Genomic DNA, 26842 nt, shown 5'->3' on the forward strand with positions numbered 1-26842 from the left:
AAGAGTCTTGCTGAGGTTAGTGGTAGTGGGGGATTCCCAGAGTGGAGGGACAGCCCTGGTCCCCAGATGGCAAAACCAAATGGCAGCCAGCTCTGCTACCTCAGGAAATGGCTCTTCCTACAAATGTTCCTCTCCATCTCTCCTTAGTCTCAAGTTCAGTCTCAAGCCACTGTCACAAACCTCCTCCCAACAGCCACCTCCGTGCAGCTGAAGGATACCAATTCCCTCTTCTGGCTTCCTGATCTCGATGGTAACTCTCCCAGTGTGTGCAATGGCCCAAGTAGCCCATGACAAATGTCACAGCAGGCAGAGAACAGACTTCTTTTTTGATTTGGGAATGCCCCCAAAGTCCTAGACTTCTAATTCCCTTTATCAAAAAGGCTGCTTTCCTGGTAATCATGAAGTGAGTTACAAAGAACTGCCAAACTTGGCAGTGATTGGGTATAATCACCATTATTCTACTCCTTCCTCAATCTTTATCCCCACTGAGTTCTCCTTCCATAGGGAGGTGGGGACAGGTTGGCCTACCCTGCCTCAGTGTGCCATGGTACAAACAGTTTGGCAATGGATGCTCCACAGAGCCAGCTGTGATAGGAGCCATCTACTGGGCCCCCAGAAAAGTCATTCCTCCTGTTGCTGGGAAGGACTTGGAGACAAGCCGGCTATGTGGAGACAAGCCGGGTACAGGGCTATGTGGGATGTTGTTGTCACGTTACTCTTGTGTTTACATGCAAACACATATACAAATATGCATAAATATAACTATCCACATATAAGCTTGCACAGTATGTGAATGTTTTTTGAATATATTAGAAGAAACTCACAATGGTGATTGCCTTTGAGAGAAGACTGAAGACCAAGGAGGCCAATTCGGCCTTATATCCTCTTTTACCTTTTGAAACTTCCTATGTTCATACATTATCTATTTTAAAACCAACTAATAAAAAAATTTTAAATAATTTGCAGTCAGTGAGTGGTTAATCCAAGCTGAATACTGCTACTTCTATCTAAAACCTGTCTCTGAATATAAACTATGGACCAATGCTACTGAGATTAAGAAATCAATCATCTGACCTCAGTTGCCTTCCAGGATCTTGTTCTTAGCAGAGCACAGTAATTTTTGGATGAAATAATATAAGCAATATATTAAGACTCTGTAGACTTTATAGGATTAGGACACATTAATTTGAGTAACTTGACACATTAACATTTTAATTAAGAGCAGACAAGAATTTATAAAATATATAAAATAATCCTGTTTGACTCTCTCTCACATGTCCCTCTGTATACTTCACAAACTGTGCCTCTACTAAAATAATACAAAAAACAAGTGAGGTGAGGATTCTAGGAAAGTGGCAGAATCGGGAATGCCAGCAGTCTCCTTCCTTACCTAGATAAGAGATGCACTGACAGAATCCATCTGATGTAATTATTTTGGAATTCTGGGGTTTGTTAAATGCTTACAACTTCCAGGAGAAGGTTTGGACAGTAAATATGGTTAATTTCAGTCCATTTAAGCTCATAGCAAGGTAGGAGCTGCCCATCCTTGACCCCCAGACCTGTGGCAGGCAGGTGCACACACGCTCTAGGAGCAATCTGCACACACAGCTTGTGGAAGCCAGAGTGGACAATAAGGACCCTGTCTTGCAAATATTGGAGATCTGTGTTTTGATCACTGATTTCTGTTTCTGATCACAGAAATGCAAAGAGGAAAGTAGCCATGGTTGTTTCTTCTACCCCCACTGATGCAAGTCCTTCCTCCTCTGGCCAATGCCCCTTTCCCCTGTCAGTTTTCTCTTTCCTTTTTCTCTTTTCTTTTTGGAAGCTAGATGTTAAAGACTAGGACATTCAAAAGCAACTTCATGTATGGGGAAATTGGAAAGTAACCATGCATTCCTAGAGAAAGACTCAGAAAACAACTGAGAAGACCTTAAGTTTACACTTTGGGCTGATCTTTGGCAAAAAGACAGCCTATGACAATCTGAAAAGTGAAACAATAAACAAAAACAATAATAAAACACACCAGACACTGGGGAAAGAGGGGAGAAACTGATTTCCAGAGTTAACACATAATTAAATTAAATTCATAATTAAATAAAAGTCTAATCTTCAATAAAAAATAACAAGACATAAAATGAAACAAGAAAGTATGGTCCATTCAAAGAAAAAATAAATCAAGAGAAACTGTCCCTGAAAAAGACCCGACAGCAGATCAAGCTGGCAAAGACTTTGGAACTATCTTAAAGATGCTTGAAAAACTAAAGGAAGAGATGAAGAAAGTCCAGAAAATGATACACAAACAAAATGAAAACATCAATATGAAATTAAAAAATCTATAGAGAAACAAGACAAAAATGCTTCAGCTGAAAAGCACAGTGACTGGAATGAAAAATTCACTAAAAGGATTTAAAGGTATATTTGAGCAGGCAGAAAAAAGAATGAGCAAACTTAAAAATAAGACAATGGAAATTACTGCAGTTGAGAAAAAGAAACAAAACTGAAGAACAGTGAAAAGAGCCTAGGAGATCTGTGGGAAACTGTCAAGGAAATAAATATATGCATTATGGGAGTCCCAAAAGGAGAAGAAAGATAGGGCAGAGAATGTCTGGAGTAGTAATAGCCAAAAACTTCCCAAGTTTGGTGAAAGACAGAACTATAAACATCAAAGAACCTGAATGACTCCAAGTAAAATAAACTCAAAGAAACCCACACCAAGACACATTATAATCAAACTTATGAAAGCAGCAAGATAGAAGGAGCACATTATATAGAAATAATCCTCAATAGGTTTAACAGCAGATTACTTATCAGACACTTTAGAGACCAGAAGTCAACAGACCAACATAGCCAAAGAGCTAAAAGAAAAAATGTCAGTCAAGAATCCTGTATCCAGGAAAACTATCCTTTGGGGCTGAAGGTCTTATTCCCAGGTTTATTCCCAGGTAAACAAAAGCTGAGGAAGTTCATCACCACTCGGTCTACCCTGCAAGAAATGCCCGAAGGGGCTGTGGAGGGTGAAACGAAACAGCACTAGAGAGTAACCTGAATCTGCATGAAGAAACAAAGAGCTCAGTAAAGGTGAACTAATGATGAGAGTGACATCATAAAATGTGACAGTATAAAATGTCCCTATCTTGTCCCCACCCCAACAACATAAATTGGGCATCCATCTACTCACACAGGTGCCTCTGTGGGAGTTCTGGGATCCAGGAGCACATCCCGATGGATGCAAGAGTCCTGCCTGCCTGTGTATCAGGGACCAGGTTGAGAGACCTCAGTACTGGCAGTGGGAGATTCAGCAGCCCATCGACTGGCTCTAGCCCATCTCAGCTGCAGTCTGGGAGCATCTGGAGAAAGAGGACTTGGCCAGCGTGTGTGTGTGTGTGTGTGTGTGTGTGCGTGAGAGAGAGAGAGAGAGAGAGGAGAGAGAGAGTCTGGATGTACTGGAGTGGATAGTGAGCCAAGACTGGAGGGCTGGGGATGAGGCAGCCATGTGAGGAAAGGTCCAGCGTCCAGTAGTAACATTAACACTAGTGAAACTAACACTAATAGTAAAGCCAAGGACAATGCCTAACTCTCTGTAAATATACTCTGTGTGTTATGCATGAAGCTAAGCACTTTTTAGATGCCTAATTTAATCCTACTAGCAAATATCCCTGTTGTTCATGGTAGGGATGATTATCCTTGGAGAAATGGAGGCCCAGAAGTGAAACAACTTGCCTGGACTTCCCCCAGCTCATGAGTAGCCAGGCTGGCTTTAACTTTAGTCTGCTGACTTGAAGGGGGAAGCCAAGAAACCTGGGAGGCCCCCTGGAGGTAGAACACACATGATGGTTTCTCTAGAGGATAATAGGAGTTATCACAGGTGGCAATATAGACAGAGATGATTTTGTTTATAGCCTTAGATGCCAAACTTGGAATTCCGCTTGTCATCCTAGGACAGTTCAGACACCAGAAGAGGCTTGGATTTAGACAAGCCCTTTGGGTGCAGGGAGGAGTAAAGAGAAAGGAGGTAAGGCCAAGTTGCAGGCTGCCCCATAGCTGAGACCAAAGGTGACAGGATGTGGACTCAAGTGGGGTGAGAGAGAAGACAGACCAGGGGACTAGACATTGTGAGATGTGATGACCGACATGGCTCTGGGACCCCCTACTTGGAGGACAAAGCACCAAGTACTGAGTGAGGAAGCACCTCCAAGCCTTTCCTGATGAGAAGGCAAGCTTTGGTGACAGGGAGATGTGGCTCCAGGTCCTGGCTCTTTCATACAACAGCTGTGTGACCTCAGGTAGGTTGTCAGCCCTCTCTGAGCCTGTCTTTTACACCAACCTGGGGCATGGACTAGATGAGACAAGGATCTAAGTAGGGCTTCATGTGGTAACTTCCAGAACTTCAGTTTCCTGATTCCCCTCTCTGTAATCTCATATCCCCCAAAATGGCTGGCCCACCTTCCCGGGACTGACATGACCCTGTGTCACCGCTGTGGGGCTTACTTTAAGACCTTCCTTCTGGTAACTCTGGGAGATACAATCCAGGACACCTCTGTATTTGTTTAAATAAACCCCGTCAGCTTGGAGTCGACTTTTCACGACATCCATAGGAGTTGCTGTCCCCCAAGAAATTGCTCCTGTAAAGAGAGAGACAAACAGGTGTCAGGGACTGGCTGGTTGGGATCTGTTGGGGACGTGGCTCCCTGCCCCTTCCCATTATTTACAGGCTTAACAAGCTGCTGGGGGACGTGGAAAGAGCTCAGTCAGGACCTGTGAAGGCCATCCCTGAACTTCCCTCACCAGTCACTGTGGAACTTTAGAGAAGTCTCCTCTGGGCCTACAGTACTGACCTTCATGGGGTTCCTGTTAGGACAAATAAACGGATGCACACAAAGCATTGAGCACAGTGCCAGGCCCACAGCCAGCGCTTTATCCAGATGCCTTTATTGGCAACCTTTACTGGAGAGACAAGAATAGGCCCCACCAATCCTTGGCAGTGCCTTTCCAGGGCACCAAGGGCCACAGCCCAGAGCAAAGGCTGTGGCGGAAGGCTTGCAGCTCCCCAGAGACAGAAGGGACTCTGAATACAGAGAAGCTAAACAAACACTTGCAGATAGGCTGCTTGCCAACGAAGGGTCAAGTAAGGACTAGAAAGAGCAGGAAGGTCTTTACAAATCTGGTCACTTTTCTGGATATCTGAAACCGAAGCCTCGGGACGATGTAACACTGGGTCATCCTCACTGGAGAAGCTCAGGTGCCCTAGTTTGAGCACTTTTGTGACTTTAAAGGACTCTAGGAAAACAATGCCAGGTTACTGTATAAACATGAAAATTGGCATGTCCTTAGACAGGAAGAGAAAAACAAACTGATGCTAAAGTCCAAGGCAGCTGGTTTGCAAAGTTTAGTAACTGCTGTCCGGAGACTCCCAAATGATGCCTTAGCCTGTTGTGGACCCACTGCCCATCCCAGCCTCCAGCCACCATGGCCTCCTGCCCATGATCCTCTGGGAATCCTCTACACCTCCCTTCCCTCGTGCCTCCTGCCAGATAATGGGGCTGCTTCCTCTGGAGTCTGTCCAAGTACTCCCCAGCACACTCCCCTCTTCCTCAACCCATGGCTAAGGGCAATACAAAATGTAGTCTACCTACCAGACCACTCAAACCTGCTCTCACCAGAATCGAGAATGGTTGGGGCCTTGTCCTCTCAGCCAGCGAGTGCTTAGTAAGCACTTACGAGGATCTAGCACAGGCCAGACCTCACACACATGAGGGCAGAGGGAGGACACTGGTGTTCAGCAGGTAAGAAATGGGTTTTGTTATGTGTGTGCTGAGTTTTGAGCATAGCTAATGATGATGATATGGGGACGGGGGAAGGAATATCAATTTTCTTCTTTCCAGAAGATCTTTCCCATCAATATCAAACATGCTGTGTTACCAGTCTTTTTAAAAAGCATCCCTCTCTTGATTTCCCTACATTTCTCTGGAGATAGCTGCATACCACTCTTTCCCATCACAGCACAGCTAAACCCCCTCAGACATGTTGTGTGTCCTCAGACTGTCCAATTTCTTTCATCCGATTCTCTCCTAGTCCCACTTCAGTGGGGTGTTTACACCCCTCTCTTCACCAAAATGGGTCTTGTCACAGTCCCTGATGACCTACATATTGCTAAATCCAGGCAACAGGTATAGCAAGTGCAAAGGCCCTGAGGTGGGGAGAAGCCAGACATGGTCAGGGTGAAGCAAGGAGACCAGTCTGGCTGGAGCAGAGCAAGCAAGGGGAGAGGAGCAGAAAAAGACTGGACCATAAAGGGACTGAAAAACACTGTAAGAACACTGATTTTTACCTGAAACGAGGTGGGGATACTGTGTGGTTTCTGAATAGGGAGGGTAAGTAACCAGCCCATGGTCACCAAATGAGTAAGAGAGGATTTGAACTGGGATCTTGCTGACTGCAGAGTCCCTGCTATACTGCCTTAATTAGCTGTGTGCCCTTGGGTTGGTCACCTAATCTCTCTGAATCTCAGTTTTCTCATCTGAAAAATGGGAAGACTGATTCTTCCCTTAAAGAGTTAATGAAATTCTCACTTTAGAAATGTTTGGTGTGTCAACATTCAAAAACAGTGAACCCCAATAACAGATTTCCTCTTTAAAGCTCAGTAATACCTAACACAGAAGAAAGGGTCAGAGTACATCTTCTGACTGGAAGTTCCAAAATCCCAAATAGGAACTTGCCATTCCCACAGATCCAGAGGAAAGGAGAGGCAAAAAAGAGGGAGACCATTCCCCATTCCCAGACTTTCCTCAGTCTGGCTCGGTCTGGCACATAGTAGGTGCTGAATAAAGAATTGTTAGATGAGTGGCTAGCTGAATCGTGCCCTTTCCTGGGCTGAGAAGGGCATGATAGGCCTCCCAGTCATCCCAGGACAAGGGTCAGCCCAGGGATAGGGGTCAGTATGGCTGTCCTTACCTGCCATGCCACCGGCCAGCCACACAGCACAGGGGCTGGGGCCCGTGCAGGCCTCAGGTGTGATCCACTCATTCAGGAACACATAGGGGATGAAGTAGAGGCAGTAGCCTGGGACATCCCTCAGCAGCATGGCACCAACGCCCCGGTACATCCCTGCCAGGCCCTCAGTCCGCACGATGGTTGTGATGCAATGCACAGGTCCCTGGTAAATGGGCTGCACCCCAAGAGCCACTGCCCTGGGTTTCAAACCAAGGTTGGCTGCAAAGACAGGGAGGAGAAGATGGCAAGTGACCCAGGGGGCAAGAGACTGGTCCATCTCCAGCGCTGGAGCCAGCCTGGCCCATTGATGATTTCCACTCCCATGGCCTGTTGGTTTTTACCAAAACTTCTGACCCTAGCAGTTCAAACTGAGATTCGCAAGTCCCAGCAGGAAGGCCAACACGTGCAACCAGCTGTACACCCAGACTGGAGACTATGCCTGCTGGGTGAGAAAGCCCCAGGTGCCTGAAGGGCTTTTGGTCAACCAACGCTATGTCTTTGTAAGCAGCAGTGACTGCGGAATGTCCAAGATCAAAGATGAACAAGCTATACCAAACTCTTCCCTGAAGCAGAGGTTGCAAAATCAATGTACTCTGTGTGTGTATGTGCGTGTGTGTACTTGTGCACAGTGTGGTTTAAAAAAACATACGAACATCATCTCCCATTCCGTCAGTTGTGTAAGGCTAGTATCTAAAATCCATAAAGAACGTATCAAACTCAACACCCAAAGAACAAATAATCCAATCAAAAAATGGACAGAAGACATGAACAGATACTTTTGCAAAGAAAACATCCAAATGACCAACAAACACATGAAAAGGTGCTCAACATCACTAGGCATCAGGGAAATACAAATCAAAAAACCACAATGAGATACCACCTCACACCAGTCAGAATGGCTAAAATTAACAAGTCAGGAAATGACAGATGCTGGCGAGGATGCGGAGAAAGGGGAACCCTCCTACACTGTTGGTGGGAATGCAAGCTGGTGCAGCCACTCTGGAAAACAGCATGGAGGATCCTCAAAAAGTTGAAAATAGAGCTACCCTATGACTCAGCAATTGCACTACTGGGTATTTACCCTAAAGATACAAATGTAGTGATCCAAAGGGGCACGTGCACCCGAATGTTTATAGCAGCAATGTCTACAATAGCCAAACTATGGAAAGAACCTAGATGTCCATCAACAGAAGAAAGGATAAATACGATGTGGTGTATATATATATACAATGGAATACTATGCAGCCATCAAAAGAAATGAAACATTTGCAACAACATGGATGGAACTAGAGGGTATTATGCTGAATGAAATAAGTCAATCAGAGAAAGACAATTATCATATGATCTCTCTGATATGAGGAATTTGAGAGGCAGGGCGGAGAGGTCTTGGGGGATAGAGAGGGAAAAAATGAAACAAGGTAGGATCGGGAGGGAGACAAATCATAAGAGACTCTTAATCTCACGGAACAGACTGAGAGTTGCGGGGAAAAAATGAAACAAGGTAGGATCGGGAGGGAGACAAATCATAAGAGACTCTTAATCTCACGGAACAGACTGAGAGTTGCGGGGGGTGGTGGGGTAGGGATGGGTTGGTGGAGTGATGGACATGGATATGTGCTATGGTGAGTGTTGTGAAATGTGTAAGACTGATGATTCACAGACCTGTGCCCCTGGGGCAAATAATACATTACATGTTAACCAAAAAAAAAAGGAAAAAAGAAGTAAGGGGGAAAAAAAAGAGCATATGAGATTTGGACCCAGCCTGTTCTGGTTCCAAATCCAAAACCCACTACTTAATAACTTCTCAACCGTGGTAGGCCATATTTTTCAGCCTTTGGTTTCTTAACTTTAAAAAGATAATTGGTCAGGGGCACCTGGGTGGCTCAGTGGGTTAAGCCTCTGCCTTTGGCTCAGGTCATGATCTCGGGGTCCTGGGATCGAGCCCCATGTTGGGCTCTCTACTCTGTGGCAAGCCTGCTCTCCCCTCTCTCTTTGCCTGCCTCTCTGCTACTTGTGATCTCTCTCTCTGTCAAATAGGTAAATAAAATCTTAAAAAGAAAAAAAAAGATAATAGGCCAACTACTTATTACATACAAAGTTGCTAAGAAAGTAGATCTCAAAAGTTTTCTACACACAGGGTAACCATAGGATATGACTAATGGGTTAACTAACCTTACCTTGGTAACCACTTCACAATACACATGCATATTAAATAATCAACTTGTATACCTTAAACTTACACAATGTTATATTTCAATCATTTCTTAATAAAGCAGCAAACATTTCTAAAGGAAAAAGAAGAGAACAGATCAGTATGCATTAGGGAATATTATAAAGTGCTGAGCATGGTACTAGGAACACTGTAGGGGGAGAATAATTTATCCACAGATTATTACTGAGACTGAGATGATCAGCATGAATTGGGAGGATACATGGGCTGGAGGGCTCGACATGCTGTCCCTCCAGCCTTGGCTAGCAAGCAGTGACTCTGTCTCTTCCTTTTAATCCTTCCACCAGGCTCCCGTCTCCTTCTCTGATGCTCATCTCCCCAGCTGTGGACGCTTTATCTCAGCTTTGACTCCTGACCAGAGAGGCCCCCCAGTCTCAGGGCTCATGCAGTGCACTCTTATTTTCAAAACTCCTTTCTTGAGGAACCAACATGGTATGGTCAGGAAAGAAACAGAACGAAGCTTCCCTGTGACACACACCTACGTTACCACCTGAGTTTAGTTCCCCGTATGTGGCATCTCACTTTGGTTTTGCACATGCTGACAAAGAGGCAATAACTTTCATTACTGAACAGCTGAATTTCCAAGTTCCCCAAACAGTCCCATCCTTATCAGATGAAAGGTTAGGAGCAAAGATTCAGGTTCATGATTTTATAGTCCAAACTGAAGATCTGAGAGTCAAACACAACCTGTCTTTCTGTTCATCCCAGAAGGAGGTAAGGTAGAGGGGGAGCTTCCTATTTGCCTGGGAAGTGTGCTTGGACAAATGAATCCTGTATTTTCTTTTTGTGCAAGGGGAAGAGACTAATTATGGACTGCACATTCAGCCAACTACAGCATGGGCAGGAGGCTGAGTCCTGTTCACTTCCACAGCAGATCCCCCAGGAAGGGAGCAAGTGTGGTGGCCACCCCTGGGGGCAAAGGGCCTCTGAGCTCAGAGCAAGATCAGACACTGTGATCTTTGAAAGCCCACTGGGATATCATTGCCCACACCTTCCTTTCCCAAATCCACTATGATGCTGCCAGTGTCACCCTGGGAAATTCTGGGATGAGACAGAATAGATGTAATTGTCCCAACATCTCAACTTTACCTGGGTCATGCTCATGTCCAAGTAGCACTGACCTGACCCAAGAGTCAAGGTTTTCATGAATCAACTACCGGTAGGATGTGGCTCTCAGAAGTTACTGATTGAAGGAGAGTGTCCTGATAATATTCTGCTTATGTAGAGGTACAGATATTGAAAAGAATACTTGCCCAACCTCCACAATGCCTTATCAACAAAACACCTGTACTTTTTTCCCTTTTCTTCCCAGGATAAGCAATAAGGAACTTCTCTGATATTCTCCCATGTTTGTTATGTAAGCAATCTAGTTTTTACTGCTTAAGAATTCTCCATTTATGGCTATTAAAGCAATATAATTGTCATGCGGATTGCCATTCTCTGGAATACTAACATGAATCTAACTGGCAGCCAGCACCTTCTGAAAACAAAGCCACTGGAACTCCTTCTAGCTCCCTCAACCCCAGAGTTAAAGCACACACACAGACACACACACAGACACATACACACACTTATTTGGAAATAATTTCCAGTTTGCAAAAAAGGACAAAAAAGAAAAATTAATACAGAGAACACCCTTATACATCCTTTCCCTGGATTCACCTAATGTTAACATTTTACCTCATTTGTTTTATGGTTTGAGTGCTTGCTCTCTCTCTCTCTCCCCCCTCCCTTCTCACTGAACAGATGTCCCTGTCCCAGTGCATAAACTGCCCGGGCTGTGTTCATCTCCAAGATCAGTGACCTGACCCGGAATCAAGGGTTTCATGAATGAGGTATGGGTATGACTTGGCTTTCAGGAGTTACTGATAAGAAAGATCGTGATAAAAATCTTCCTTGTTTGGAGGTGCCAATGTTGGAAAAACATCTGATAAACTTTGAACTGGCTTTGTCACCAAGACCCAAACTTGCGCTTTTTTTTTTAATCCTTTTCCCCAAGGTAAGCAATAAGGAAATTCTCTGTGCATATACACATGCATATCTTTTTCACACATATGTACATAACATTATTTTCTGAACCATTTCAGGGTTAGATACCGAATGGTTCTTTACCCCTAAATCCTTTAGTAATTGTTGCCTAGCAATAGGGATACTGCCTTAAGTGCCAGAGTAGTTATCAGTCTCATAATATATGTGACAATACCTTTACTTAATGTACTAGCTATACTCAAGTTACCACTTGATCTTGTACTGACCTGTTCGGCATTCCTCCCTTCACTAGTGCAGGATCTAGTCCAGCCAGTTACTGCACTTAGTTGTCATGATTCTTCAGGTTCCTTTATTTTTGTTTTTAGTAAGCACTACATCCAACCTGGGGCTGGAACTCATGACCCCAAGATCAAGAGTCACGCTCTCTGCTGACTGGGCCAGCCAAGTGCCCCTAGTTCCTTTAATCTGGAGCATTTCTACAGCTTTTCTTTCTTTTTAATGACACCAGCATTTTTTATGAGTGTGCTGCCTCCCTTCTTAGGAATAAAACCTTCCTCGTTTGCAGTTTGTTTGATGTTTCCTTGTTATCACATTGAGATGATGCATTCTTGGCTGAACTTCCTCCCCGTTCTCACCTCTCCTCCCATGAAGACTAATGGCTCTCGGGAGCCCCTGGTCATCTTCTCTGGCCTCCTGTCCTAGTTTTTATTAGTTTCCTTTTTCAATTTGGATGTAATTTACACTCAATAAAAGGTGTAGCTTGTAGGTATACATTTGATGAGTTCTGACAATGGCATGTGCCTGGGTTACCACACCCTCCTGAGAAAATGACATCTTGTACTTGAAGTCACCTGTTTGATCACAGCCCACTAAGACACAGTGAAGATTCCAAGCCTACCTACCCTCTCCTGATTGTTTTTGAAGGTATAGGAACTCTGTGACATCAATGATACGTCACTCAATGAGAAACAAATCTTTCAGCTAGTCGATGGTTGTTACTGGCCCATCTGCATTAGCAATAGTGGCATGGACTGTTCATATGGGACCACAAAGCAGAAAACAGAAGCAACTCTTAATCAGTTGCACCAACCAAGAGATGATCAGAGGCTGGGCCCATCAGGGGGAGGCCCCCCCTTGGGAGGGGACATGGTCTGAGAGGCCTGGCCCGGAGAGGCACAGCTTAGGAGGTGTGGCCCGGGGAGGAGAGCTTGAGACAGGACCTGGGGAGGTGTGGCTTGAGAGGCATGGGCGGGGGTGGGGGGGTGGGGGGGTGTAAGGCTTAGAAAACGTGACTGGGGGAGGCAGGGTTGGGGAGATGGGCAGGGCTTGACAGTTCCACTTAGAAAAGAGCTGAATCAGAGTTCTTGGTAACTCTAGCTGTTTAAAACAAACTTTGGTGACCTTTAAAAATGGACTTGGGAGGTTGCCTGCAAGCAGCGTTTGGAAATAGGCGCAACAGAAATCCGTAAATCTGCATGTTGTTTGTGCAAGGAACCCAAGGAAGGAGGTGAGGTGCTCGGTGAGTGAGTACTTTGCTCACACTGAACCACCTGTTCTCAGTTGTTTTTGATCCTTCAGGGCTTAGTTTGGGGGTGCACACGTGCGTGTAAAGGGATTCACATGGGGCATATTTTCTTCTGGGACAAAATGTATTTAGTTTCTCTAATTAGAATTTTTTGTTCCAAGATGGGGATTAAATTACAAATCAAACTGATCATTTTTTATAAGGAGGCTTTGCTATTGACACCATTTTTTTTTCTGTACTCTAAATGAAGACCCTGTTACTTTTTATGATGATACATATGGATTAAAACTCTGAAACACTCAGGATGCTTGTGGTTTTCTTTGTTTTCCCAAATTCACTTAGGACCAATTCAAGCTCCCTATACCAAGACAGGCAGGATGTGGGGCACCTGGGTGGCTCAAATGGTTAAGCATCTGCCTTTGACTCAGGTCATGATCCCAAGGTCCTGGGATCAAGCTCCACATCGGGCTCCCTGTTCAGCCAGGAGCCTGCTTCTCCCTCTGTTTCTGCCTCCCTCTCTCTCTCTCTCTATCATGAATAAATAAATCTTTAAAAAAAAAAAAAAAAAGACAGGCAGGATGATCAAAGTCAATGAAATGGGTCCCTACCTCGCTCCTAATCTTCATCAAGGAGAAGAGGAGAGCTTATATAGTTCTAAACAAACAAACAAACAAAAACCCAAAACCCTCTGGGGCACCTGGGTGGCTCAGTGGGTTAAGCCTCTGCCTTCAGCTCAGGTCATGATCTCAGGGTCCTGGGATCGAGCCCCACATTGGGCTCTCTGCTCAGCGGGGAGCCTGCTTCCCCCTCTTTCTCTCTGCGTGCCTCTCTGCCTACTTGTGACCTCTGTCTGTCAAATGAATAAATAAAATCTTTAAAAACAAAAACAAAAATCTCTCTTCCAACCTCCCTCACCTCGACTAGCTGGCCTACCTGGTCTGTGTGGCTGGGAGGCAGGAGACACAGATGCTGGGGACCATCATTCCTTAGACTCTACCGTGTGGCTGTTTAACTTCACTGCTCTGCCCACCAGTGTAAGGTGTCTTGCCTACTGGCCTCTGACTGGGCCCTCCTGGCAGGTGCCTCTGCAGGAGGTAGGAGTTTTCAGGTTTGGCCTGTCCTAACAGGTACCCATGCAGCCACCTCTTGGGAGTTCTCCCACTTCAGTGGGCCTGAACCAGCCTAGATGCAGGCTGGGTCCCCACAGATTTGCCTCTCAGAAGCCAGGGGTTTAGCCACGCATACTGCTGGGCCCTTCCCAAGCACAAACATGAAAAACTTTCATCTCTTTCCTTTCTCAGATATTGTTCAATGTCTTCAATGGGCCATAACTGTGGAAACAGGAAAGGCAGCTGAAACACAATGGCTGGTCACTGATCCACTGCAGTAAGGGGTAGCCAGCCCTCAGAAACATAAAGGGCTGGCCACTTTCTGGAAGAGAAAGGCCCACGAGACTTCTCCTATGTACGCATAGTCAGGCATGGGATGAAAACACAATATTATTTCTCAACAGGTCACTTTCTACAGAAAATCCTTAATAACCAAGCCATCCACAGATGAGGTCCCGCTGCTCCCCAGTCAGTGACGTGCAGGGTTACCACGTTTTCTGTGCTCAAATATTTCTAGGCCAGGGAACTCCCAAATCAAAGTTGGGAGCATGGACTTATTTCAGGGACCCACAAACTGGTAAGCATTATAGATTCACAGGACTCCTAAAGTATCTCACATACATGTGTAACTGTTTTTCTCTTACATGTACATGCTATTGCGGGGAACACAACAAAAATGTTCTTAAATATACTAATTATCCAATAGTAACTGATTGTATGCAGCTTCTTAATCCACAGACGCTGAAAGTACAGCGCTATTCTGTGGGTTGGATGCCCTTTAATGTATTTACAAGGCATTCCTGGGAAAAGCTGGGATTAGAAGCAGCTGGGATTCGCTCTGCTGCTCGGCGGCTGTTACTGTACAATCCGCTGCAAGGGAACCTACCACGCTGGCCCGCAGTTTCCTCCGCCACTTAGGAAAGGGGAAGAATAAATAGCCTGCCACCTCTTTGGCTTTGGTGAAAACTGAGTGAATTTTGGCAAAGGTACTTTACTTGAGGCAAATAGTCATTCCTATTTTTATTACCCCTCTCCTGATATGACTCCAGATTGGGAGTGCTGGAACTGCCAAACTCAGGCAGCGGTGGCCTGCAGCCAAACCTACTGGGGTAGGTTGTGGATGCCCACACAGGGCCAACGACTACCAATACTAGCGTTGAGTCTCCAAATCAGGACCATACTTGCCCTCATCAGTTGATATAAAGACCAAATGGATGTGTCATCCGCCTACGTAACCTCACAACCGTGTATTACATTGTATGCACCGTCATTTCATCTCTGCTAGCTGTGTGGGAACCCAGTTTGGAAAAGATTCAGCCAAACCACCCAGAATTCAAGGACTCCTCTTGAACTACATGGCTAAATGCCTGGCCTCTTCACAAATTTCTTCCCTTTACTTTTGGGCTGCTATGGCTCCAGCCCTCACTTCCTATTGGCAGCCCACAGCCTATTTGACAAGAAGGCTCAGGCTGTAGGGTCCTGGCTTGTCTCCAGTCCCTTGTCATACTCCAGGGATTCCTCCTGCCCTCCCACATAGACTTTCTTCTTCAGGAGTTAAATGGAGCAACATTCAGGGAGTTTAGCATTAGTTATTTTTGATCTGCAATGGGAAAGTCTTGAAAAATCTGCTATATCAGAAGGCTGCTCCTCCCCAAGGCCAATCCACCTGGAGAAGAGTGTTTTTCTTGGCAGCCACACATCTTTACGGTAGCAATAAAACTATGTTGCCAAAGAGACAAACTGATGTACATGGTCAGGGCCTCTGAGGCCCAGTTGGTGACCTTCCCAGCCAGACATTGCCAAAGACTCAGAAAAATCAGAGAAATGGTTTCATCCCACTTTGGTCACCCTTGGGCTCAGGCAGGCTTTGTGTTCTGGTGTGTGGTTGATGATCTCTCCCACCCAGATCCACCCCTCATGCGGCCCTCTCTGGTGTTACCATTCCAGCCCTATATATCTCGGCTCGCACGCTCAGAAATTAGGATCCTCTTCTCCCCAAATCCTGGCCACATCCTGTCCCCTTCATTCTGTTTGGGCTCTTGAACATGGTAGAGGCAGGCCTTGCAATGAGGTCTCCCGCAACCTCCTTTCTCTTGCCCTCAAAATCCTTTCTGAATTGTCTGTTTTGTTCTCTTCCAACACAGAAACGAAAGGCTTGTTCCTTCCCCAGCCCTTGGTCTGCGTCCCTAGTGTCACCCCACTTCAGCCATTCTCCCCTCTTGATTCCCTTTTGCCTACTTCGGGGACGGGAGTTTCCCAGGACTCTGCCTCTTGGGGCAGTGGAGGTGGATGGGCTGGGGCCATGCCCTGTTGCAGCATGTCACACCTGAGGGAGCACGTCACCCAACCTGAGCCTCAGTTTCCCCATTTGTAAGATAATGACAGCACCTCGCTTACACAGCTGCTGTGACGATTTAATGGCAGGTGTGTGTTAGCACAGCGCGCATGGTATGGGCTTGGCCGCTGCTGACCACGGCCATTGATGCCACTGGAACTCCTCCCTGAGCTCTTTCCTGAGCCTTTCCCTTCATCTCCACCTCTTCCTATCTGTAGGTCACCTTGATATTTGCAGCTAATTCATGGCCTCAGTGGTCACTTCTCTGTCACACCCCGACTCCTCCAACCCCAACATTCCAGCTGTGGCACCTCCCACATGAACCGAGCCAGACTCAGCATGTTCTCATTCAAGCCAGCCCTCCTGTCAGGCTCCAGAACAGCAGCAGTGACAGTAATGTGTATGGGTGACATGCCCCACACCAACTGCTGCCTCACACACTTCGCCATTTCATTCCCGGTGGCGGGGTGGGGGGCGTCCTCCCTCACAGTCACCCAACTGTGCAGTCCTGGGTCAGTGCAGACACTTCCCTCTCCTGCCTGGCCCACTGATTCTCCACCACAGATACCTCCAACTGGCCACTCCCCTCCATTCCCAGAGACCAAGGCCCTGGGCCCCTGCTCCTGTTTCTCACCTGGTCTGTGGCAACACACCCAAATCAACCCACCATCACTACTACTTTCCCCACCCTTTCCACCTCTCCTGAAGGCCAGATCCACCTTTCTCCACACAGCTCTGCTCAGGTCATTCTGCTGCCCAAAAGGCCTCACTGCCCGCTGAATGGCGCCTCCTAAGCCCATGCTCAGCTAAGTAATCCAAGCTCTTCACAACTCCCCCCTGCGCCTTCCCCTCCCTGCATTGTAGTTAGAACTCTGACCCTGTGCTACGGTGCTCTCCACTCCCACGTGTCCGTCTCCAAAGCCTCGCCAGTATTCCAACACCCCATCAAAGGCCACTTCCTCTCTGGAGTCTTCCTGACCTGCAGAGCCAGACTCCGAGGTTCCAGAGCCTTCCACGGACCGTTCTCGTTCTGCTACGCATCTGATTCCCCACCAGACTGTGCACTCCCTGTACACAGGGGCTGTGTATCTGATACCTCTGATTTATCTACTCTGCTTGGATCTCAGCAAGAGCTCGGGACATGTTTGTGAATGACGGAGCCAGAGAGTGAGTCCCAACAGGTGCCACACTCAGACCTCTGCCTCCAGTGGGGCCGGGTGCAGTCCTGGGCTGGTCGGCACAGAGTTAATGCTGAGTCCTCGTCCAGTGCCCAAACTCTGCCCTCTTGGGGCGTTAAGGCCTTTGTGATTTGCACATTAATTAGGCTCTCAATGAAAATACAGACCAGAAAGCTCCCAGACTGGGGAAAAGTTGAGTGTCACTGGCCATCGGCCTCCAGGATGTGACTTGGCCCGTGCAGAGGAGGGACTGCTGGCCTCTGGGACCACAGCCCTGAATTCCAGTTCAGGCCCAGCAGGGCACCCAGAGAGGCTCATGCCCACACCAAGGGTGATGATGACTTCCAGAGGGAGGGCTTCCTTCACTGGAGCCTTACAGTGCAACTCACGGCCAACTGAACTCAGGCCAGTCTCTCCTTGCTGCCAAGCAGCAGAGGCGCCAGGAGCAAACCACCGTCAAGTTGCAGCAGTTTTCATGAGGGGTTACTGCTGTTTAGTATGCAACCCTAGTCAGGGCCAGATAGAACTTCCCTCCCAACTTCAGCTACTGCTGATGGAATGTGGTAAAAAAACACAACAACAACAACAACAAAAAATAAAACAAAAAACCCTTCTGTATAACAATTTCACAGTATGTGCCAAGAATCTTAAAACGACCAGACCCTTTGACTCATTCATGAAGCAAAGAGCCCACACATTTAGGGAAATAACCCTACATGAAAGCAACTCCATACAGACAGATTTCCTGATCATATCATTATGTTTGAAAGAGGATGAACCGGCAACAATGTCAAGGTCCATCCCTAGGAAGGCGTGACCTAAGTTCAGTATTACAGTGAACATCTATTTTAGGTGTTCAGTGTGCCAGGCCTGATGCTCAGTTTGTCATGTGAAATCCGTCATCCCATTCCATCCCAGTTATGAGGTAGCTACCGTCGCTATGTCTGCTTTGCAGATGAGTCAATGGAGCCTTGGTGACTTGAGGGGAATTATCTAGAGTTCCTGGGTTGTGGGGGAGAATTAGAAGCAGGTAATAGAACTCTAGAAACTGAATTTTTGCCACGTTGCACCATCCCTCTCAAGACATGTGTGTGCTCATGGACACAGTGATGGAATAATGCACGCCTATTTTAAATATTAATTGTCTATTGTTAATCATTTTAAATGCCATTTTCATAACATGGAAAATGTTGCAATACTAAGTTAAAAAGAGGATACGAAACTGGAGGAGTACCACTTCTTAACATATTTTATCTATGCATTTAGAAAAGGAAAAGGGAACACATTACTGCATTCACAGTGACTGGATTTGGGTGGATGGACGTCTTCTCCCTCCACATTGAATGTTCTAGCTTGTGTACATTTTCAATGACAAGTCAGCACTAATAGTTCATCAGGATTAGTTCAGTGGCTTTCTATTTGCAAGCCTTCAGGTAGCTCACCTCTTACCTCGATGCGGCCTCTATTCTACCTGTCACATGTCCCAGATGCCAGAGGCCTCCAGCACCCAGCTTCAGTATATGGGGGCAGTCCCTCACAGCCCATCATCTCTATCCAGGAAGTGGCCGGGGCATTCCGGGGTAAATCCACAAACTATGGACAATCCCACAAGCCTAGCCTAAGGCTGCCTAGAAACACCCATTTCAGCACAGTCACTCCACAGTGGGCCCTGACCCAGGGCTGAGACCACAAGCTCGCAGATAGCACTAGCCCCACGCTACCAGCTCCATGCTCTGCAGGCTTCAGGGTCTGGTGTTTACGTCTGCTTTTGTTCTTAATTAAATTATATGACCATTTCCAATTCAGGCCACATGGCATCCATCACCTAGAACAGAGCTGAAGCCACCCCCTCGGATAGGATATGGGCTTGGCTTGCCACGGTCCCCACCACTCCCTATTATCTCCCCAGCACCGGAGCAGACATGTGCGGGACCTACTACTTTTGTAACAGCAGAGTCATAGGGAAGTGAAACATGTTTTGTGTTCACACTTCGAAGAGGAAAAGTGAAACGTGGGTTAGCAAGGCTGTGGGTATCAAGATAAATGGAAGAAGTTACTCACTTATGTTACCTCCCTGGTCCCAGTGAGTCTTTAAGCTTTCCATCTCTGGTCTAGAGGGTCTCTGAGGGACACGTGAAAGAAAACTACATCCTTTCTCCTTTCCTGGGGAGCTTCCTGGCCAAAATCACCGCTACCCGCCCTGCTCCAGCCCCGGTAGTGATCCTGTCCAGCCACCAAAGACCTTCCCCCAAGCAGCTGGGGTGGAAGGTGAGGAACGACAGGTCAGGCAGAGAGGGGCTGCCCAAAGCCATGGCATTCAGACCCACCCCTGGGAATCCAAGAGCTATGCCCACTACCTGAACAGTGTTATTTTGGAGACGTGCTCCCAGCCCACTTCCCCCTTCCCATTTGAAGCTGGATTTGGGATGAGTTTATGCAAGGCCCACATGTTACCAAAGCTGCCATCATCTCAAAATCCCAGGGAAGAAGCAGAAATAGCATCAGTGGGCTGTGAGTCAGAAAGCTTGGGGTTCCATCCCGGCTCCACTTCCCATTAGGGGAGTGACCCAAGGCCAACTATAGAAGACACTGATGCCTCAGGCTCCCCTCTGTTAATGTCTAGGAATTGGGTGGCTGGAAGGATAAACACTTACAGAGCTCTTAGCATAGTGCCTGGTGCAGGGTAAGGGATCAGTAAATTAGTACTGGCTATTTTGCCCCCACTGCTGTGACCTGTCTCTAGCTGCCTGCTAAGCCGCTGGGCCCAGATGCTTAATGACTTAGAACTCTGCAGGGCTGAGAAACCCTGGCCTGCAGGAACCTCCCTTGGCTTCTTGTTGAGAGCCTTCCCTGAGTTCACACAAGGCCAGTTCCTGGCACACTGAAAAGGACAGAATAAACACATGTTCGGGGTGCCTGGGTGGCTCAGTGGGTTAAGCCTCTGCCTTCAGGCCCAGGTCATGATCTCAGAGTCCTGGGATCGAGCCCCACATTGGGCTCTCTGCTCCGCGGGGAGCCTGCTTCCCCCCTCTCTCTCTGCCTGCCTCTCTGCCTACTTGTGACAAGTAAATAAGCAATATCTTTAAAAAAAAAAATGTTCATTTTCTCTTGCTGCCTCAGGGGACTGACGAAAGAAGACAAGTTTCCTTCTGGCACTATGATGAACTGACAACCTAAAGCCACGGACTGTGGCCTACCCACACAGGAGCAGAGCCAGGAACTCACCCTCCTCGGATGCTGTTCAATGTCTCCTGTGGTGGCAAGGGCAGGGAGAGCACCCTGGACCCCATGTTCTCACTGCTCAGAGAGCTTATCCAGGAAACGAGGCCCCAGAAGGATCTGGACTTCCCAGGTGGGCAGTTGTGGAGAACCCTAGCCTGGGAGAGCTATGCCTCAGGGCCTGGCAAGCAGGCAGAGGTAACCCTCAATGTAGCCCTGAGCACGTGCACAGACCTGATCTATAGCAATCCCTCCACCCTCCTTCTACCTGCCCCAAAGCCCTTCCTGACCCCTAGCCTGTCCTGATCCCTCCCCCACCACCACATCTGGAGTTGCCCAATTGCTCTCTGCTGGAAAGAGCATTACAGGACAGATAGGATGTATCTTCTTCACCACTGCATCCTTAGCACCTAGCTCTGTGCCTTGGATAAACCTAGCACATTGGATAAACGAACAGGGCTAGCAGCCATGCAGACATTATGGTACCGTAATGGGTATTAAGTATCGGGCATATTGTGGTGAGTGGCTTGACAGCTTTAGCAGCTGCCAATGGGGAATGCTCATGTCCCTAACATTGGCTGCTGCTGCACACCCAGCTTTGGGACCCTTCTTGGGTCTACCCATTCTTTGACAGCCTCCCATCCTTCTTCCAAGCTCCAGAGGCTTCTAGCCTAGCCTCAGGATTCCTTGTAGTTCAGGCCTCTGCCTCCCAAGTTAGTTACCATTCTAGAACCCTCTGCAGGGAAGGCAGGGGTGGAGAAGGGCAGGACAGAGGATGCAATCAATTAATTTACCTCCAACTGTCCCAGGTGTTTATAAGGAAGGTGTTTTGTTTTGGTTTTTTTTTTTGAGAAACATCTCCTTTGGTGTCCAGGCTCACTGTGCCTCACCTCGCCCAATATATAAATGCATGCCTCCCCTTCTTCCTCCCCTTCCAGGGTCAAAGCGTCAGGTTGTGAAGGAGGCAGGTCTGCCCGCAGGAGCAGAGGAGAACTATCACTGGTAATTCTTCCAACATCTGGACCCAAAGAGTCTAAAGACTTAGGGAGAGAGATTTCCTCTGCACCTGAGACTGACACAAGCTTTTCTGAGAGAGGGATAGAGCCAAATGTGAACGTGGGGGCCAGGCCTCCTCGTTCTCAATCTGCTCATGATGCCCTTCATTCCTCAACATGTTTGCTTTTGTCTCTGGGACGGGACCAGATCAGTGAGCTTCAAACACTTCTGTGAGGTGCCACCCTTTGGTGAAACTAAACTATACCAAGACATGGCTCAGTTTGTCGAGTAGAGGAACGTGGAAACCTCTTGCCCTGTATCTCTCTGAGTGGCCCCAAAGATGGTATGCTGTGACCCTCAGGATGAGCCAGGCTGCTGGGGTCCCGTGTCACCCCACATGCTGACAGTGACCACTGAGTGTCACTCTGGAATGACCCAATGTGTTAGAGCAGCTGGCCCCAGGCTCTCCACGGGCCCCAGTGAGGATAGCAGCAATAGGGGGTATGCAGTCCTGTCCTGGAAACGTCCTGGGCCGGGCAAGATGTGCAGGCTGCATCAAGGCACCGGGGCTGGGGGCAGGAGAGCTGCTGGGCTGGAATGCTTCCGAGTGCACTCTCTGGGCTTTGGCTGCAGAACCCAGATGAGCCCAACCGAGCCTGGCCTCTGTGGGCAGAGGGCTCAAGGCAGCCCACTCAGAAGGCTGCCAGCAAGGGGGGTCTTGTCCACGAGAGCTGTCAGCCCAGATCAGATAACTGAGGTGTCAGGAAGGACCACAAATCCAGCCCTTCCATTATGCAGACAGGAGACGGTGGCCCAGGCAGGAGCAGTGCCTTGCCTGAGGAGACAGAGTGACATCAGAACCAAGAACCAAACCTGGAGAGAGTGAAATCTGTCTAAGACCCCAGCTCATCCTTCCTCGAGAGCTGGCACTTTCTACTCTGCACAGCAAGCACCTTCCCATTCTTTCCATCCTCCTTTAGGCAAAGCACAGTAGATACAGACACTCCTCTCTCAAGACGGAGGAAGTAACACACTCAGCCTGCAGTTCAGGAGGGCTTTTAATGTACCAAGAAATGACGTTCCAACCAGAACACCAAGGAGGGGAAGAGGAACAACCCCTCACCCCTGGCCACAGGTGGTGCAGGGGTGAGGCCTCTGGGTGCACTCCCTAGTGTTGGGGATGGGTGTGGTTTTGAGACCCATGAGTCCCTCAGGGCCCCAGGCCTGATTTAATGCTCTGGGTTGCTCTTCTAAAATTCTTAATAATTTTTGAACAAGGAGTCCCCCGTTTTCCTTCTGCCCTGGACACCACAAATGATGCCATTGGTCCTCACCCACCAGTCATTCATTATCTGTGTGGCCCTGCCTAAGGGTCTTCACTTCCAGGAGCCTCCGCTTTCTCCTCTATAAAATGGACACGGTCATAGCACCCGCCTTACAGAATTGTTAGGAGGACCAATGAAGAGAGTGTACTCAGAGCGCTAAGCAGGTGGTTGGCATGGAATAAATAATTAATGACTGTTTACTACAATCGATCAAAATGCTAACTGCAGACTCTTAGATGACAATGCAGGTTCTCTGCTAAACAAAAAGGAGACAAGCAACCACATCCCAGATCTGGTGGACCAGGGAAGGGCCACTGGTGCCCAGATGCCAGGCTCCCTCCCCTCCTTTTACCTTCCCGAAATGGCTGTGTTTGCATCTGCAGCCGGATCTTGATGAGGTCCACGGGCGTCCCCAGCCCGACGGAGACCACGCCAGCCACCATGCTGGCCAGGAGAAGGTCAGACAGTGTGCAGGACCGGCTGTCCTCGGACTCCCGGCTGTGGTGCTGGCTGAGGAACCGCTGCGTGTTACTGAAGACCCCAAACACCACCGAGTTGTAAACAGCGATGCTGGCAAGGGGAAAGGACATGCCCTTGAAGAAGCCGAACACCTGTGGGAAAACCAGGGGGCAGGAGCATGAGGGCCTCGGGCTGTCTGCAGGCCAGGTGCCAGGCTCCCCGCATGGTGCTCGGCATAGACCCTCTTGGAGCCCGCAGTCTGGGGAAGGGATACCACAGGAATACTAAATCATCATGTCAGTGACAAGAATAAAAAAAGGTTGCTGATATGATGGGAAGGACCAGGTGGGTAAGTGAGGGGTGGCTCTCCATTCCTCAGCAAGGCATAATCTGGCCCAAGGGAGGAACCCACTTCTGTAGGCAGTTCTGTTTCTTGAGTCCGGGTGCCCTGGGCCTGGAACCCATACTTGCCACCAGAGTGGCAGTGTTCTTGGGCTGGAAAGTTATCAGGCTGCATGGAGCCCTCATGGGCAGTGGACTTGCCAAACACCCCACATAACTTCCTCATTTGCCACTCGACCAAAAGCATTCACTTGCCCATGGCAAGTGCCCTTAGAGAAATACTTGCTGCCATCACTGAGCCCACATCTGGGGGTAGGAGAGGGGAGGGGGCAACAGATCAACTGACAGGTGATTAAAATTCAACCTGCTAAGGGTGTGGTAAGGGTCTGAGGGGAAGGGAGCTGCAGAAGGACAGCACCAAGAGGCTTCCTTTGCACATAAGCAGAGACCACAGCAGAGGGTGCTGGAGTCTGAGAGGAGAGGGTCCTTTCCACAATGAACTCTCGGGAACATCACAGATACTCCTCTGAAATCTGGAATATTCCACAGGCCCTTGAAGGAGTCAGGGCAGCACTTACTTTCAGTCTCGTGCCAAAAATGAAAAAGTACCAGGAAGCTATTGTACCGACTCCAGGCTGCACACAAACCTGCTAATCCTGACCTGGTTCAGAGGTAGGACACCACACACATACGCACACACACCTTCCCACACACATGCATGCATACACACATGCACACACACCTCCCCCCACCCCCACCTCAGGTTCTTCTTCCAAAACAAGCTTCCTCAGATAATGTGGGACATCACTCAGCCTTGAGGTGCTGTGTCTCCAAGGAACACCCGCAGTCCCCACAAAATGGCCCAGAGGTGGGGGAGAAGGGGGGCAGCTGGGGCTGGCAGGCACTGTGGAGAGTGTGTGCCCAACAGCAGAATCAGGGGCCACCTCTCAGGGAACTAGGGAATCACACACCATCCTGAACAGCTTGCAGTCCATTGTAAAGCAGCCCAGGAGGAGAGTTCGAGCAATGTCCTGACATAAAACACACCTCTGAGGAAAAAGTCCAGGCACAAGCAGGAGGCTCCTGAGCCCCAGGGCACTTGCTAGGATGGAGGCTGTGGAGATGGTGGTCGACAACAAGGCCACATTTCCAGGTACTCAAGGGAAAGCCGAGGGCTGCTATCAATGATTTCTTTAAATCATCAAGTCATTTCATCATTAATTAGAAAATGTATTTTAAATCCCCCAAAGCAGGGCCTTAGAAAGTCTTTGGAAAGCACACGCTCATTCTTAAGAAGGGCACATGATACATCTTCCACAAAATATTATTCACATTTTCCTCTTTGGGAAGGAAAATCCTAGGTCCCCTGCCTTCAAGCAACCTGAGGGACAAGCCAGCTCTGGGCATCTGGAATCCCAAGGGCCTGGCTTCTGCCACCCCAGGTGAAGGGACGCCTGTGAGCAAACAGTTTACCGGTCTCACCTTTGGCTCTGAAAACTGACAGGTCCCCTGTTTCTGCAGGAATTTTCCACTCTGTGACTCTAAATTCCTCAGAATTTCTCCAGAGAGGTTTCACAAAATCAGTTTGTTCCCCCCTAATAACAGCACACAAGATGGCTGGGTTAAGTTTAGGCGACATACAATATTTGAGGTGTGGCGTGAGATGAGGAGAGAAGAGGCAACACGGAGCCAGGAGCGATAAGCAGGAATGAACGGGCCTCCAGCCTGATGGGCTGGTGTCGGGGCTCTGGCCGCAGGGCCCAGGCCCCGGGCAGGCTTCGAGCTGTGTGCAGGAGTCCCTGAGGGGGGACTGCTCCGGCCCCTGTCCCGGAGGCACTTACACTCTCCCTCCTGTACACCGTGCGGATGCAGTTGAGGGTGTTCCCATAGTTGATGCCGGCCTGAAGGCGAGTCTGTGGAGAGATGCGAGGAGGTGAGGGCCCAGGCCAAGATGGTTCACATTCCCACTGCCCCAGAGAGCATGCGCTTGTGGCACTGAGGCCCTTGCTGGCCCAGCCAGGAAGGAGGGCAGGATTTCTGTCCCTGCCAGGCTGGTGCTGTCCTCTGCCCACACTGCCTCCTTCCATGTTCCCTTCAGGCCTTGTTGAGCACAGCAGAAGCACTCTTGGGCTGAGAGAAGAACAAAAGTCTCTTTGTTGTTTGAAAGCGATGTTTGTTAGGGGACGTGATCCCCGCCTCTTGAGTGCAAACACTTTCCAGGGCTCTGCCCCATCTGCTGCCCATCACTCTGCCATCCTAAGTATTCCCTGAGTGACCCGCCCTTCGTAGCTCCAGAACCCCTTCATCTCTCACCAGGATGGTGTGCTGGTTGCCGGTGGGTTTCCCCACTGACTCCTGCTCCCTCTCAGTCCTTGGCTTGCGTCTACACAACAGTCACACTGATCATTTCTGACAAGAGCGAATCGCTATTTACAGCTCACTGGTGGCTTCCCACCAGACTCAGAGTAAACCCCCGACTCTCTACCAGTGTCAAAGAGGCCTGGGTTGGCACCAGGCCTGCCTCTCACCCCTGCATGTCCTTTCCTCCATGCCCCTGCCCTCTGAGCCACGTGGTACATCCCCCAGTCCCTGGCCTCACTTTCCCCTCCCCCACCCTGCCTGAACTCTCCACCAGCTCTTCCTTTCCCCAGAAGGCTCTTCCTTCAGCTCCTGCTTATCCTTTGTGTCTGAGCTTGTCATATCTCTATTTACTTTGGGTTTATTTGGGCTCCCTCTCTATGGCAGGGCTGTCTCACATTTCCCTCTTGTCCCCAGGCTGAGCATGGCCCTGGCACGTATCCCCTTTGCACCAGCTAAATAAGGGACTAAAAGGGAAGACATGGTGTCCTCTATTGGAGGTTGGCTCGCGTGACCAGGGGCATCAGTAGACAGGCACGGAGAGTCTAAGGAGGCTCACAAAAGTATCAGGGCACCCCCTCTGAGCCTGGTAAGAAGGAACTCCAAGAACCACAGGAGAAGTGACCATACCCTGCCCCCAGAACCCAGGGGTCCATGAAGGACTAAGACCCAGAGTGCAGCCTAACATGTCACACTAACAGCCTGAGTTCAGTGTGTAGACAAGGAGCAAAGACTCTGGCAGAACGCACATCATAAAGGTGATGGTCTCTGAGGTGAAAATCACAGG

The 26842-nt window shown here is 48.4% G+C and overlaps 1 protein-coding gene across 4 annotated transcripts in view; it reads right to left on the reverse strand.

The window, feature by feature from the left end:
• SLC25A48 (solute carrier family 25 member 48) overlaps positions 1 to 26842 on the reverse strand; it is a 41831-nt gene that overhangs the window by 6501 nt on the left and 8488 nt on the right. For all 4 annotated transcript variants that reach the window (XM_046001192.1, XM_046001190.1, XM_046001189.1 and 1 more), the window contains exons 3-6: positions 25539 to 25610; positions 23249 to 23507; positions 6952 to 7209; positions 4489 to 4622 (exon numbers count right to left, since the gene is read on the reverse strand). In XM_046001192.1, the coding sequence (XP_045857148.1) occupies positions 4489 to 4622; positions 6952 to 7209; positions 23249 to 23507; positions 25539 to 25610 (723 nt within the window). The remainder of the gene's footprint in view (positions 1 to 4488; positions 4623 to 6951; positions 7210 to 23248; positions 23508 to 25538; positions 25611 to 26842) is intronic.

Source organism: Meles meles, chromosome 3 (assembly GCF_922984935.1).
Source record: "Meles meles chromosome 3, mMelMel3.1 paternal haplotype, whole genome shotgun sequence".
NCBI lineage: Eukaryota > Metazoa > Chordata > Mammalia > Carnivora > Mustelidae > Meles > Meles meles.